This window comes from Antechinus flavipes, chromosome 5 (assembly GCF_016432865.1).
Source record: "Antechinus flavipes isolate AdamAnt ecotype Samford, QLD, Australia chromosome 5, AdamAnt_v2, whole genome shotgun sequence".
Lineage (NCBI taxonomy): Eukaryota > Metazoa > Chordata > Mammalia > Dasyuromorphia > Dasyuridae > Antechinus > Antechinus flavipes.
In genome coordinates this window covers 64429531-64446273 of record NC_067402.1, presented here as the reverse complement: position 1 = coordinate 64446273, position 16743 = coordinate 64429531, and the positions used below count along the sequence as shown (strand labels likewise).

Here is a 16743-nt window from a genome sequence, read left to right as displayed (position 1 = left end):
GTAGTTTTGTGAATCTTTTCCATCAACACAGATTACAAAGTCTGTCTTAGTAGATAAATCTTAAGAAAATTGCTTAAGTTAGTTACATTGAGGTACAAATGACTTGCCCATAGGACTAGTGAGCATAAATGTATGATCTAGATCCAGGCCTTTTTTAGAAAGTTTGAACTCTTCAATGTGCTGTTCTATGGTTTGTGATTGTTGTGTCCAGGTTAACTTTTAAATTCATAATTTTAAAAAATCTTAATAAAAATTATTGAGACTAAGATATTATTATAGTTACACAAAAGAAAATACATTTTTGAGCCTCAAATAAAGCCTTAGTTCAAGAATTGGAAATACATACTAACAAAGGAATCAGTAAAGATGAAATAATAAAAAGAAATTAGTCAAACACCCAAATAGAAATAAGAATGAAATTTGTTAATTTTTATTGCTTTTGGACATCATGTAAAATAATGATAGAACAGGTCTAAGAATGGTACAATCATGAATAACATCTACATTTCCAAAACTGCAATGCAAAACTTTTCCATCAGACTATATTACCCATAAAGTGAAAGGGAAAGTGTATATGAATATGAATGTATATGTTCATAAATTTTAGCTTAGCCAAGAAGATAGAATCACCAGCATGATGTCATCTAGATCAAAGATAGGCAAACGACAGCCCTTGGCCTTTTTTGCTATAGTACCCCAAGCTACTAATGGTTTTCACATTTTTAAAAGCAATAAAATTTTAAGATGTAAAAAAACATTCTTAGGTGCAATTATAAAAAAAGAAGATGCAGCTTGCTGACCCTTAGTCTATATGATGATTTCATCAAACATTTGTCCAAATTCAAAACTACTTAAGTATATTTGATACTTTTATTTGATGACACTTAGCTGAATGCATCTAGCTTAACATGACAATAATGATTACATCTGGACATCTTTTTAAGCTTTCTTGGTCATTTTAAGTCCTACTTTATGAACATTCAAAACAAATTTGTCTTTCTGGCCCACATTGGAAAATCAGTCGATGTAAAACTTCCAAATTAACCAAACGACTGACATACTGTTGGATGAGTAGTCCAATTTACATAGATCTTATACAGGTACCACAAACAGATCTCATTCAGTATGAAGAACAAAAACAAGTGAATCACATTAGAAAACTGTACTTTCCATCACTCCAAAATGCTATTTATGATGAAAGTCTGTAATGACCACGTATTTAAAATCAGCTGGAGTCAGGTTATGGGGAAAATCTTCAATCTTTATTGAAATGAAGAGGTGAAAAAATATTGTGATAGCAATATGGGCAAGAAGGATTGCGATAGCAATATGGGCTGCTGCAACAGGAAGCCAGCTAGCAGAGAGAGACCTGAGCTGAAAGGCCGTCACAATGGCAATGCGAGCAGCTGTATCAAGACGCCAGCCAGCAGTCTCTCCTTCCCCTTCCTTTTCCACTCCCCTGCCTCCACCGACCAAAATCATCATTTCCTATGCAACACACATCAGGACTTGCACAAAGAGTGGGCGGGGGCCATTCTTTCTCCAAGCTTATATATATTAATGGAGTATGGTCCAATTACTATTTAGCCTCACGTGCTTGGGGCCTCAGTGCATCAACTCGAGCCTTAGCCCATTACAAAAGTCCATCTTTTTTTTAAAATGCAAAAAATCTCTCAGTAAAGATTACATTTCTGTGAGTCATTAGTACGCTGTCATACATAGCAGGTATGAAAAACATTTTTTTAACACCATTGAATAAAATCAGAGAACATTAAGACCACAGTGGCATAAAAAATTCTAATGAGCAAAGGGAAGACACATACTGAGCCTAATTAGGCTACAGTATATTAACTATAATGTGACAGAAAAGATGATTGAAGACATGCATGAATGGAAAAGCAGTTGGATCAGTTATGTTGTGAAAAGAAAATCCACGGGTTTACTAGTAACCATCTATAACTCCTACTGTATTCTTTCCTGTAATGCTTCCTAAACATCATCCTTTTTAAGTATGAAGTAATAAAAAAAAAAAGTTTCTCAAAACTAAACAAATCAAAAAAAAATCTGGCGCCATATGCAGTATCCCACATTCATTATCATCCCATTTTTACAAAGAAAGGGGGAAGTTGTCATCTGCTATCTGTTCTTTTGAAGCTAATACTGGTCACTATAACTTTATAGCATTTAACAATACAATCAAAACTTATTGCTGCAAAATTCACAAATTACTTAAAGAATCAGAAAAAGAGAGAGCATGAGGTAAATTCTTAATGAAAGAGAATCACAAAGGATAAGTCAAGATGAATAGTTGGGAATCTATAGCAACTAAGTGCCACACTACTTGGACCATATAACAACTGAAATACCAAAATATTTAATTCAAAAATAAACTTGGATATTTTTATTCAGTAAGATTGCAGTTTGAATAAGGATATTCAATACTGAATTTTACTCAATAAGAATACCATCTACTTTAGGAAGGGGAAGTTTATTGGAACTTTAAAAAAAAGATATGCCAACATTAGATCACATGTGGTCCCCAATTTATACAAAATCAAACTAAAATTATTAACTTGTTTCCTATATAGAGAGGTGGGGAAAGAAAGAAGGGAGAATCACAGATTTCAAACTCAAATCTTTCATTTTAAGTCAAAGAAACTGAGACCTAAAGAGGTAAATTAACTTGCCAAGACCACACAGATAGTAAATGGCAGCCCAAATTTGAGTGCAGATCTTCGGCTCCAAATTCTGTTTTCCAACACAGTTAAGAAGTCTTTTTAACCTTGTTGTTCACTGTTACTAGCAAGAAAAACCCTCAGAAAATCTGAAAAGAACCGAATACCAAAAGCAGAAGAAAAGATGTGAGACTGGTTCATTCCATGGTAGATTAGAGAATAAAAAATTGTTGAGAATAGGTGGTGACAACAGATAATGAGAGAAGATAGCTCCTCTGTGCGAAGGCATCAGACTCTGCATTAGGGTTAGAAATACACAAAATAGTCAAGAAATTAACATCATAACAGAGGAGACAACAAGTAAATAAATAGGTACATTTAGAGGGAAAGGTCTTCTGCAGAAGCTGGTGATCCAAGTCTGGAAAGAAGCCAGGGAGAAAGGAAAAGTTTGGAAAGGAGAGTATTCCAGACACTGAGGATAGCTAGGAGGAAAGAATGAATAAAGGACATGAAAAGTAATAAGCAAAGGACAGCAAATAGGCCAGTATGATATTCTGGATGAGGGGAACCCTTGACTGACGTGTAGAAAAGCTCACTAAAATTCTTAATGACATAGTATGAAATCTGTCGTATTTCAAAACCAAATCAATCATGCTTTTCCCAAAATAACCCCCAATGAAAACATGTTATGGTAGAAGGTAATCTCTGCTGCTAATTTTTAATCTTACACAGAAGCCTTAATTCTTTATGTAGAAAATTACATAAGTAAAATGAGGAAGATTCCCACCCTCTAACCCCCACAGTGAGTGTCCTCTCTATCTTATATTGCTTGATATTGTGTATGTATGCTTTTATTAAACTGAAAGCTGTCTGAGAGTAGCAACTGCTTCTTTGGTTTGTCTCACCAACATTTTTCTATCACCTAACATAAGTACTTTAAAAATACATATAGACTGAATGATTAATGGACTAATAATAATGGATAAATTCTTAAGATCCCTTCTACCAACTAAAAAAAGATAAATAAAAATGCAAAATATGGCTATAGAAACAGAAAAGTTTTTATTACCACAAATTTAAATTAAGCTTGTTGTATCATAAATCAAACAAAATTATCCAAGAGGCAAAAGTTCCTTTGACTGAAAAGTTAGAATTAGCATTGAAAGAGACATTATATTTCACGTAGTCTAATCATTAATAAGTATTTCTTAAGTGTTTTTTTGTTCCAAATATTATGACAAGCAAATTTTTTTCCCAAAAAGTTTTTTGTTGTACTTTCATTTTTTCTTTGACTCTTATCCTTGGATTGATTGATCTCATAATAATCCCTTAAATTACTGACTTTAAAAACAAACAACTCCCTCCTCCAAATCCAACAATTCTTTAGTTTAGAAATGTTTCCCCAATTTAGAGAGAGAGAAAAAAGTTACAGCGTGTGAGAGAAACCCAAAACACCACAATTCAAAAGATCCCAATTGTTCTCTTTAAATACCAATGTCTAATTTCTCATTGAAATAATTTGAAATTGTGCCATTGAAATTTTGTTTGGGGGAAGAGTTTTACAGAGGTAGGATGATGTAATGGAAAGAATGTTGGATGTGGAGTGAGAAAAGTTAGGGCAGCACAGCACAATGGAAAGAATCCAGTAGCCTTTAGTTCAAATCCTCTATGACATTAACTGACTTGGGTGACCGCAGGGAAATCATTTAACCTCTTCAGGTCAGTTTCCTTATCTGTAACTGAAGAAGAACTGCCTCTGCAATCCCTTTTAGCTCTAAATCCATGACACAATTTAAATCTGGCTCTAAATGTTATCAGTTTTGAACAATTCATTTATCTTCAGTTTCCTCAGGTGTAACATGGATCTACTCCAGCCTGAGTTTGCCCATCTCCACTTTGTTGTAGGAAATAATTTTTAAGGTGCAAAAGGGTAAATTAAATGGTAAATTTCATGAATTTAGGTAGTTCTCAGTGATAGGAAAGAGAGAATGCTACTAAGACAGGTAAGCAATTTCTTGGCAACTTATGAAGAGTTTCCTAGATCACATGTCAAATCCCCACTGCCCCCAAACTGGTTAAAAGGTAAAGTTTGAGGAAATATTTAACAACAGCAAATCCAACACAAAATAGCTAACACTGATTTGTGGTATTCTACGAGTCTGACACCACAGGCTATAATACTAAGCAAGTACGTGACTTGCTCCAGCTCACTCGGCCAATATTTTTAAGGCAGGATTTGGCCAACAATTTCCTTATCTTCAAGGTCAAACTATATTTCTACCACACCACTTTTCTTTAACTACTGCCCCACTGCCTCTTTTAGTCTTAAAGAATTAAAAAAAAAATTCAGCTCTTTCCAGAGACAGAGTCCAAAGGATTACTTTTTGCAATCTTTCCTATAGGGTATAAGAGTGGGTTCAAAGTAGTCTAAATGGTTATGACAAAATATCAATAAAAGCATTTCTCTTAAAGCAACCATCATTATATCTCACCAACAAAACTATCTTTATTGGAAAAAGCAGCCTTCCTAAGGAATTACTCTACAAACTCAAGGAAGAAACTGTCAGCAAAGCCAAGTAAAAGATTTATTAAAATGCTCTGCTTCTAACAATAGCTGATCTACTAGTTGAAATCTTCCACTCCTACAGCATCTTACTTCTATTTCATTTGATCTTGCTTAAAGTATCTAACTACTGCAATCCATCTTCTATATAGCTGTCAAAGTGATTTTCCCTGCTATAACACCCTGGGGTCTGATTATATTCTTCAATTGATTCCATTGAATTCTTATTGCCTCAAGGAACAAATATAAAAGCTTCTGTCTGGTATTTAAAGTTCTTCCCAAATATGAACCTTCCTAGCTCTCTTAGTCTTCTCATAGCTCTCTTTAGCCAAACTGACATACCTGCTAATCATCACATAAGATGTACCTCTTGTCTCCCATTCCAATAATATACTCTTCCTCCTTTTCAAAGCCCTCATTTTCTTGCAGACAATCCTCATTTACTACCTTCTGAATAATTCTAAAATTATAGCTGACCTCAATTACTCACTCCACTTTCCCAAACTATTCTTTCCTTCTTCACCATCAAACAATTAAGCTTGCTGACTATTTCTTCATCACCAATTAACTCCTAAATCTCTTGCAATCTTCTTTCTATCTTTACCATACTAAAGAAATTGCTTTCTATTAATTCCTGGATTGTTACTAAACATAATGATCACCCCATCCCCCAATTCTCATCTAATCAATAGCAGATTAGCAGCAGCATCTGAAACTACTGATCTTTCTTTTCTTCTTGGTATGTTCTCATTTCTTCATTTATTTATCCATTCATTCATTTATCAATTTATTAATTGCCTAGTATGTGTTAGGCCAAGATGATGGATACTAGGAATACAATAACAAAAACAAAACCTTTTCCTGTCCTCCAGGAGTTTACCTTACAGAAATACAAAGAAATAGAAAGGGAGTGGCTGGAAGTGAAGAAGTAGAAGAGAGAATGGGACAAATAGAAACTTGAGGATTGGAATAAAACCCCTGTAGGAAAAGGGCATATAGGTTGACAAATGAAAAAAGCTATGGATTATACAAGTCAGAGACAAAGACATAGTGCATTTTAAGCCTAGGTAATAGAATGGCACAAAATGAAATTAGTTCATTTTGGCTGGTATGAAGGAGAATAATGTGTGCTAGGTGGAGCAAAACTGTGGTGTCTAAACCCCAGATTTGTTATTTTTGATTCGGAGATAAAAGGGAACCAGTGGAGCTCCTAGAGCTGAAGAGGCATGATAAGATCTATGTCTTGGGAATATAATTTAGCAGTTATATAAAAGATGGACTGAAGAAGGAAGAAACTAATTACTACTGAATGTAAAAAGATTTTGCTGGAATTCTGATTTGATCTTCACGATATTCCTAAGAGGTATACACTACAGGTATCATTCTCTTATTAAAGGCCCAGCAGATAAAGTTACTATGTCCAAGGTCACAAAGCCAATGTAGTACCAGATATGGAGTTTGAACTGCGGTCTTCTTGACTCTAAATAGATCATTTTATCCACTACTCTACACAAGGGAAACTCATTAAAAGGCTACTGAAAGAATCCAGGTGAAAAAGTGATGGGAGGTCTGAACAAGGCTGCTGATCATCTGAGTAGAGACAAGAGAGATGTAGATGCAGAAATCGATAAGATTTGGCAACTAATTCAACATAAAAGAAAAGGGAAGATAAAGGTGAAAGGATGGCTCCAACGTCAGAAATCTAGGTCTCTGGAAGGATGGGAAGACCCTCAAACCTTTGCTTCTGTGATACGCACTCATAATCTTTCTGAACCTCCTTAGATACTATGTTGGCCTTTTTCCCTATTATTTCTGTAATTTCCTTTTCTGATTGTATTACCCTATAGCTTCAATTATCAAAGGTATCCAAAAGACTCAAATATTTATCTCCTTCTTGTTTCTTATTCATCTCAACAATAACATTATTAAAACTGAATTCATTTATCTATCTCCATTTCTGCTCTATTAAAGATACAAACACCCTGCCACTTACTGCAGCTTACATAGCTGTAATTATCTTCAACTACTACCTGGGAAATTATTCAGCTACTTAAATGTCAAATCCATTAATTCCTTCCAATCTAATAAATTTCTTAAAACTCTTGATCCCAGTGTCATATCTACATTTGTATCTTAAGTACTTAACATACTTGAAGTCCTTAAAAGTGTTCATTGAATCTGAATATAGGACATTTAATCAAAGAATAGCACTACCTTCCAGATATGGATAAACACAAAATCTAATAATTTGAAAAGTAATATGTTTTGATAAGATAGCTCTGGGAGATCAATTTTCTAATTAAAAAATTTTAAATTAAATTGGACAAGAGATAAATGTAATCCTGAATAAAGCTGAACTATGATTACATCACAAAGCAAGTTAATGTTCTTTCTTTCAAGTCAAGGCAAAGTCCATTACTAAGCTAAAAAATGCCCAAGAGGAGGCCAGGAGAGGAAGAGGGACAGGGAATGAGGGAAGAAGATTTATTATTTAATGAATAGTAAGAGCAATTTGAGCTATATATGTTTTGTGAATAATTGTTAATTCTAAAGTGAATGAATATACTTGAGAAAATTATTAAGAAATTCTTACTTGCCTATGCTACATTATGAAAAAAATCTTAACAGTAATTTTTGTTTATGTAAATTGAGCAATAATTAACTCAAGTAAAACTATCAGATTTATGATCAATTCTGTAGTTGTTTATCACAATTATCTTTTTCTCATGGAAATCTTATTACAAGTTTTTTCCATAATCCAAAATGAAGCTTATTCTTTAAAGAAAAAAATGTAATTTACAAAACAAGGAACTACTTTGGAACTAAGGAAGAAATATAGTCAAAGAAACTCTGTAAAAAGAGGAAGAAATGATACATTTGGTTTTATAGATTCTCATCTCCCTAAGTGCTCTGTTTGTGTATACATAGTAAACTTGAAATTTCTTTGAAAATTCTCACTTAAAACTTTAAGGAATGTACTACAACTAAAAAATCATTGCTAGCAGATAAAAAGTACTTGGTACAACATATTATTGTGGGATCAATACCACTACATATTAAGTATTTTGTCATGAGATTATCAGTGATGTGGCACTTCTTAAATAGTAAGAAAATTCATTTAAAAAATTCATAAAATAATTATGGAATTAATGTTGCATGTTGAATTATACATTTACCAAATAAAAGGCGAGTAGAATGAATATTTGATCAGAGACTTATTCAATAGTTATCTCCTTCCACAAATGCTTCTATAATCCCATTCTATTTAGAATTACTTTCAGCATTAATGTTGGGTATATATCCTCAGATTTCTTTATTTAACATTTTACAACCATTCTTCAGTATTTTTAATATGTAATGTTTTTTGAATAAGAAACAATGAGACTTCTCCACCCCCCCCAACATCTCACATTTATAATGTGTCATGTCTTTCCTGACAAAATTGTTATCTTCTTAAGCAAAGAAATACTATTTGTTGTTCCTGTTGTTTTTATTATTGTTACTATTAAAATCCAAAACTTGACTATGGAATAGATATAGGTTAATACTTTATCAGTTTAATTTACTTCACTAATTATGTCAAACTTTAATCCAGACAGTGCTATTTATTGATTTGGGGACTGCTGGGTTCAAAAAATCATTATATCTGTTTTCTCATCTAAATACTGTGAATAAACAAGTCATGTTAAATAAATGTAATTCATAAACTAATTATAAAGTACTTTGAAACTGTATCATAAATGTCAACTATTATTAAAACTCCTGATTCCTAGAAAGTTTAAGAGATGAATACATTAATTAAATTCTAGAAACATCTGAAAATTTATAAAAATCTGAAGGGATGTTCAATCTTTTTTAATATCCATAATAAATTTAATTTTTTAATCTTTCAATTAAATCAGTTTTGTTTTATTTTCATTCAGCTTACTCTGTAACTGAATTTTTCTTAAATCATTCTAGAGAACTTATTAGTCTTGGGTTTTTTTGTTAATTTTAAGAGAATTCTTAAACCAAATGGAAATCTTACACTAATACCAGAAATTCCACTTCAACGTGCAATATCTAACAATAGAGGTCATACCTTTTCTTTCTGTTTTCTGTGCAGGGATGGAAGATGTGGGTGTAGGCAGTTTTGATAAAGTAGATGCTCCATTAGCATCAAATGATTTCTTTGGCTGGTGATCAGATTGTAGAGGAAATGGACTAGAAGGAAGAGTGCTTGGGGTAGCAGTTGGATGAACCACTGGTTTGATGGGGTGCTGTACTGGCGTAGAACTACTGTGAGTCTCTGCTCTTGGCAGTCTGTAGTCTCTGTCATTGTGTCTGCTTGTTTGAGACAAAATATTCTGTGGGAGCATACTACTGGCATCACTGGAATGCTTGTCTTCCACTTTTGTTCAGTTCGCAAAGGAATGTTGGAATGAGGGGAAAAAAAAAAGATTACGTTAGAAACCTGTCTTTAACATTGGCTAACTGAGCAACATGCTAATACTTAAGTCTCTTTTTATAAAATTCCAACCTAATTAAGTTTCTGAAATTCTATCATCATGCAACTTCTCAAAGATCAATGGAAGAGGTAAGTCTCAACTATACCATACCCTTCTCATAGCTACACTCAAATGTCACTCAATTTAAGTCACAAATTTTCTAAATTTTGAAAAATGAGTTCAATACAAATTATTTAAAAATATATAAATTATTCTGTCTGTTTTAGGAAGTATGACAAAAATATTCTAACAGTTTTTTTAAATTTAATAGAAAACATGAGTAAGTAAAGCTTTTTCAAAATAGTTGGACCCTAACCAGTGATTTAAAAAAAAAATAAAGAGCAGATACAATACAAAAAAAAGAATATGGGTAATATCACTTGTATTACTAGTCCTACTTGAAAATTATTACCTATACAATTATAGGTCATTTCAGCCTAATTAAGGATTTAATAACTATTTTTTTATTACTAGCTTTTTGATAAACATGTTAAAAAGCTAATTATGAACATCTTAAGATGGTTTTAAAAAAAGCTAAATATAAATCATGGAACACCTGAAAATAATCTATCAAAATTTTCTTTTTAAAAACCAATTAGATGGTACCATTAGTTACAAAGATACTCTTACAACTATTAAAAAAAAAAGGTACATAAAATGAATCGTACATAAAATGAAATTTACTATCTATACTAAAAAAAAAAAAAAAAAAAAAAAAAAACCAACAGACCCACATGAACAACCTTAACTTATGTAGTTTCACTACCTGCAAAAAACTGAAATTACAAATGTCTTAATATTCAAGTCAAGATAAGGCACTTTGTGTATACCAATTTAGACTCGAAAACTGAACACAACTCCACTTTGAACCACAACCATAACAAACGTAATTTATCACCAAACTAATAATACTTTATGTGCCAAGGAGGAAGGAATTTTTAGAAAATAAAAATATTCACATTTATAGGAATACAAAAGCTATCATTTCAAATGACAAAAGCAGCTGTCTTTACTTTTATCTATATTGCTATTAGCTTCCTTAATTACCTTAAAACCATATCCTTTGCTAAAAAAATAAACTTTCTTCATTTAAGATTAAATGATATCCTACTTATTCTCCAAACCCCACCTCAACTCACCCATAACTCCTCAATGTCCAAAAACTATCATAAAAAAAAAAAAAATTAGGGCAAGAATTCATTTTCTGGTTTTACAAAATATAATATGTTTTGAATATGAACCAACAATCTTATAATCTTTTAGAATATGCATATGGTAAAAAATTGTAGCTAGATCAATTTAATATGTAATTTTGTATGAAGTTATTTGCTGTAACAACTACCACTACCATCACCAAAAACAAAAAAAAAAAAAAAAACAAAAAAAAAAAACCCTCCAATTAAACTTAAAATTTTAACTGATCAGAGAAAATTTTCTTTTTGAAAGGGGAGGGTAAGCTGATAAAAGACAATTATTTGAAGAACATACCTATCAACCTATAATTTGACTAGGAAGAAATAGGCTTTTATTAGTTAGAAAATGAACCAGCAAAAACTGACTAGTAATTAACTTTTTTGTGTAGGTTGTCATCCTAAAAAACAAAATGTGACTATCCTAACAAAATGCATTAGGAATGTGAATGATTTCCAAGAGAATATTTCTGTCTAGGCAAACGTGGAAGCAGTATTTTACAAGGCTAGTTTTCCCAATGCCCTGTCCAATTTTCTACTTGACTGTTACCTTAACTATACTAGTAAACAAGAACTCCTATAGCCAATTTCTATGCTTAACTAGACATAAAATTCATTTGTGTACACTAAAGAAAATTCCTTTGAGGTTCTATCAAACTAATTAACATTCTCACATTCTAATGTTGCAAAGATATGCCATTTCTTCCAAAAATATGTCAAGTGAACCAACTTAGGCAATGAAGAGGTAAAAACTTCAAGCATGTAAATTTCACTTAGAGTTCTAAATAATCACCATACAGACTCAATAATCTTTAAAGAAATGGTTTTCTAGAGAACAAATCAGATGAAACATAACAAAATTGAAGGGGGAAAAAAACAGGGGAAAAAAACAATGATAGTATGTATAGCTCCATCATTTGCTGACTAAAAATTATGCATTATTAAAAATGTTTCAAACGTTTTAGCACATTCAAACTATTTCTGATGTTCAATTACACAAGTCACTAGAAAGATTTATCATTTCCCACACCATCGTAAGGAAGATGGATTTAAAATTGCTGATTGTCTGTGTAAGGATGATACTATGGCAGGATAAATTTTAGCTAGTCTTGAAGAAAACAAAACTTGGGTTCAAGTCCAGCCTCTGTCACACAGCAACTGTGGCAAATAAATTAACCTCTCAATGTTTCAGAAAACTCTCTAATAGATTCCAAGTTGCAGAGAAAGAGTCTAGCAGCCCTTCTGCCAATAACCCACTATATTTCTATGTGCAGAGGCATATAAATTTTGAGCACCAATGTATAGGAGGTACCAGGGACATCCTATGCAAGGTTATGCTTACATAGGCAGGGATCCATGCAGATGAAGGACAAAAGAATAAGTGGAGTTGGGTTTTTTTTTCTCTCCTACTGCACCAACATTGTACAAAAGTGTCAGAGGTTACCATGAGAAACTGGGTCAGGAGGCAAGATGACTTTAAGTTTCTTCTCCCTAGACCCTGGATCTTCTATGTAAAATGAGGTGGTTTCACTATTCAAAAAATATCAACAATTCCAAAACAAGGAGTTACAGGGGTAATTGAACTACATTCTCTTAATCTGAAAGACTTCTTTTCTTGTCATTTTTCCAGGTACATTTCTAATTTAATAAGAAATCAACCCACATAATAATGTACTAAAAATCAGGTATGTTCAAGAGTAAGCTGATTGAAAACACAAAAGTTTTTTTCCAAAAATAGGAAGTTAAAAAAAAAAATTCTACTAATGTTGAAGAAATTTTGTTTTAAATAGTCCTTACTTTGTATAAATGTCAAAAACAATCAGCACAATCAGTTTTAATTAGTTTCCACCTAGGCACCACAATTTTGCCACCCCTATTTCTTTACAAGTGATTCTTTAAAAATTAACAAAAACAACACAATACTATTTAGTCTGTTTTCTCAATTGTAAAACAAGAGGGGTTGGAATGGGAAAGAAAACTGTATCTTTTCAAAAGTCCTTTCCAAATCCAGAATTAGAATTCAAATTTCCACCAGTTTTTGAAACTATTTGGTCAAATGGCATCCTGATTTATACAGTTTAATCAGATTAAATAAATTCATCACCAAAAACCAAAAAAATCAAGAATAATTATTGCCATATATCCTATATATGTTCAAAGATGAATCTGACCTTTAGTATTAACAAACTTTCAAAGTGTAACTAATCTCTAAGAATCAAAAACTGTGAAGATAAAAATCTACAAATACATTTTACAAATTCTAGATTTAGTACCTCATGGGATTTTTCTATGTGGCAAAGAAAATGATTTTATGTGAATGTATTTTGTAAAAATGGCTAAACTTGTTTATTTTTCATCTATCGGAATTTAGAATAATCTACCAAAAGACTAAAACTAATTGTTCTATAAAAGATTTTTATGGCAAAGAAACTAAGCACCACAAAAAAGTATCACTATTTTGATCCTTTTACAATTTCTCTCTTTTTTTAATTAACCAACTTAAAAAAGCAAATTACCTTCATAGCACTGGTAAACAAAACAAAACAAAACAAAACCAAAAACAAACTTTAATCTTGATTTTTTTTTTTAAATTTAAAGAATAATGTTCTAAGAATTTCCAGAACTGTCTTTCCTCAACCCCCATTCCCCTCAACTTGATAAAAACCTCATGTTCTTATGTGGATTCTCTACTGGGTTTGGTTAAGTACTGAAAATGTTCCTTGAATGAAATATTAAATACTTTGGTAGCATTTCAAGCTTACAGAATTAATGAATTGTGGAACAGTATTTAATGATATAATATAAAAGTAAATTTCACTTCTTCCTTACAAAGATTCAGTTCTCCTCTACATAGATAAAAAATAGTATCTAGGATAATAATCACTCAACAGTTTTTATATGTGATTCATGGCCATGTTCAAAAGCAACTGACCAATTCGGACAAAATTTTATACACTAAAATGTCCCAAAGATAGTCTGAAATGTTGCACAAGTCACTATTCTCCAAACAACATGGCAGCTAACAAAAGTGTTCCAACAGGAATATTTTCTATAATTTTTAACAGATTATAATGAAACAGGTTAAAATAATATTGACACACTTAAAATCATGAAATTGGTTGAAATTTAATTCCTAGGACATTATACTAGTATAAAAACTAACTTCCCAGAATTAGTATTATCACCAATTTTAGATGCCGGGTTATAAGTATCTCTACTAAGCTGCATCATAAATCCATTAGATCTTCCCAATATCTCTATGGATTTATCAGTTAGGAACTAATATTACTATATGCCATCATTAATTTTCAAATGACAGTCTTCTGTTTTTAAATGGCAATTGGTTATGGAGGAGAGGAGAGATATGATGATACTCTATCCTCTCAGATATTTATAAAGACTAAACATTGTGTGGGGGTGGGGAGGGGGAAGAGATGGAAGTCCGTATGTGTGACCACGCAGGTCTGTGTGTGTGAGCATGCAACATCCCTTGACTAAGACAAAGGAATCATCTACATACTTTTTGTACAGAAATGTAAAACCTATATGCATTTTCAATGTAAATAAACTCAGAAGAATAAAGATATTTAGAGGTACTTTCACAAAAATAATACTTACTTCCACCCGCAAACCCACTGGTAGCTGTGGTTTGCATCACCTCTCTTCTGTAATCCCTATCTTTTGGGAAGCTGTTAACTGCCATTTTACTTGCTTCTTTTTGTCTCTGCTCTCTGGGGGAAAAAAAAAAAAAAAATATATATATATATATATATACACATATATATATGTGTGTGTGTGTGTGTGTGTATGTGCATGCCTACTATGAATCAAATGAAGGATATGGAAGTCAATGTATTACTAGTGAGCTCTAAATACATCCAATACCTATGACAGACCTGAAATAGGACACTGGACATGTAGGCATTTGTCTAAACTCATTTATTATAGCAAAGTATAGAATATAAAGTGGTAAGAATTTTGCTGTGGTCCATCTGGTTTGGGGAAAAGGTAGAAATAAAAAGTAAGCAAATTCTTTTTAAGGTTGTTACAAAAATTATACCCTTTTTCATTACTAGTCCATTCCCACTACAACCATCTAATGAGATCCACCCTCTCACCTGCATGTGTCCATAGTTGATAAATGTTTATTCCTGGTCTTTTATAGCTCATTAATGGATAAGAAATGTTATTAACTTAACTGACACTCTCCTCTTTTTCATGCTCTATGCAATTCTGAATCTGGGATGTAAATTCCAATGTCACAGTTTACAATTAAATTTTGTAACAAAAAGTGAATAGAAAGTTAACTTGCAGATATGAAAAACTTAGAGAATGACTAAAATGGCTACAAAGCTAAAGCTTACAATTCTGTTTAGCTACATCCCAGTTGTAATCAAGTTGTAAATGTAACCCAAAGAAAGTGGGGGGGTAGAGGGGAGAGGGGCAGCAGTAATGGATAGTACAGATTACCAGGAATTGAGGATAATATTTATTTCAATTTCCTGAAAAGAAATAGCCCTTTTTTTTCCTTTTTCCCGTCCAAACCAGGGGAGTGCGGGGTAAGAATACCCATGTCAAGAATTGTCTATAGGAGAATTGTACTGAACCTAAAAGAAGAAACATTTTATGCCAGGATTGGATGAAGATGGCAACAAAAAAATTAAACTTCACAGGAAGATAGGAAATGGGATTTAAAAAAAAAATTTTTTTTTAAAGAATAAAATTCTCTACAAATTCAAACTTTATATTCTAGTAATTCTTCTTTAAAGAAAGTGAGGATTTGTTTATTTAGATTAAAATAGCAAATGTATCAATACATATTCTGAAGAATGCTGTCAATAATGAAACCTGGGAAAAGAAATATGTCTATACCTAGATTTATGCCCTCTAAAGTAATTGCCCAAGATTGTAATCTAGTTTTCTCAATTCTTGTTTTCCCACTCACTGGTCTTGCTATTCCATTGCACTCAAGTCTTCCTTCTTGCAATTCAATGGGACTTTAGCAAACAAAAAACATTATATCAGAAAGCACTAATGTTATACAAAATAAATGCTTTCATTAAATGAATGACTTCCATGATAGGACCTTTATCTACTCTCTCAGATTTTCATTAAATTATATTTTGTAGAGAATTATAATCAAGGATTATCCATTGGAACCACCAAAACACTGTTCATTAGAAAGAGTTTATATCAGAAGTTGCATAGGATATTAAAAATTAAATAACCAGCCCAGAATGACACAATCAGGATGTGTCAGAGGTGGAAATTGAACTCAGATCTCTTTGATGGAGACTGCTTCCTCTCCACGTGCAACCAAAGGCTGCTGCCTTTCTAAAAATGTAAACTGCAAAGCAGAAGTTCATCTGCACTGACAGAATGTTTCTTTACTAGAAGTGCCGTCTGCCAACAAATTACAGATTCAACAGGACAATAATATTCATAAACATGGAATTTTAATCTGTAGGAAAAAAACAAACATCTGTGCATCCTTTAAGATAAAAAGAAATACCTTTCAAGCCACTCTTTTGGTTTTTCCCACTGTGAAACTTCTGTTCGACAGTTGTAGTAGTACTTTTTCCCAGAAGAACTGATGTGTTCAGACCAGTCATCTGCAGAATCATAAGACTAAAAAAATTCCACACACTTAAAAGATTAGGACATATTGTATAACAACTTAATATTATATTCTAAGAAGATCAATTACCATATAAAAATAGAAATATAACATGATTATAAGGAATATACACAGTAAGGCTCTCATCAATTAAAAGTTAAGCTTATTAAATATTTATGACTCTATTAGGCACTTCCACAAAAAAGGGGGT

At 32.2% G+C, this 16743-nt stretch overlaps 1 protein-coding gene across 6 annotated transcripts in view; it reads right to left on the bottom strand.

Annotated features, from left to right (window-relative positions):
• Positions 1-16743, bottom strand: part of WAC (WW domain containing adaptor with coiled-coil) — a 114656-nt gene that overhangs the window by 35436 nt on the left and 62477 nt on the right. For 4 of the 6 annotated variants that reach the window (XM_052000270.1, XM_052000269.1, XM_052000268.1 and 1 more), the window contains exons 5-7: positions 16428-16543; positions 14534-14646; positions 9320-9628 (exon numbers count right to left, since the gene is read on the bottom strand). In XM_052000270.1, coding sequence (XP_051856230.1) covers positions 9320-9628; positions 14534-14646; positions 16428-16543 — 538 coding nt within the window. The remainder of the gene's footprint in view (positions 1-9319; positions 9629-14533; positions 14647-16427; positions 16544-16743) is intronic. The other 2 variants (XM_052000273.1, XM_052000271.1) reach the window with 1 other exon arrangement.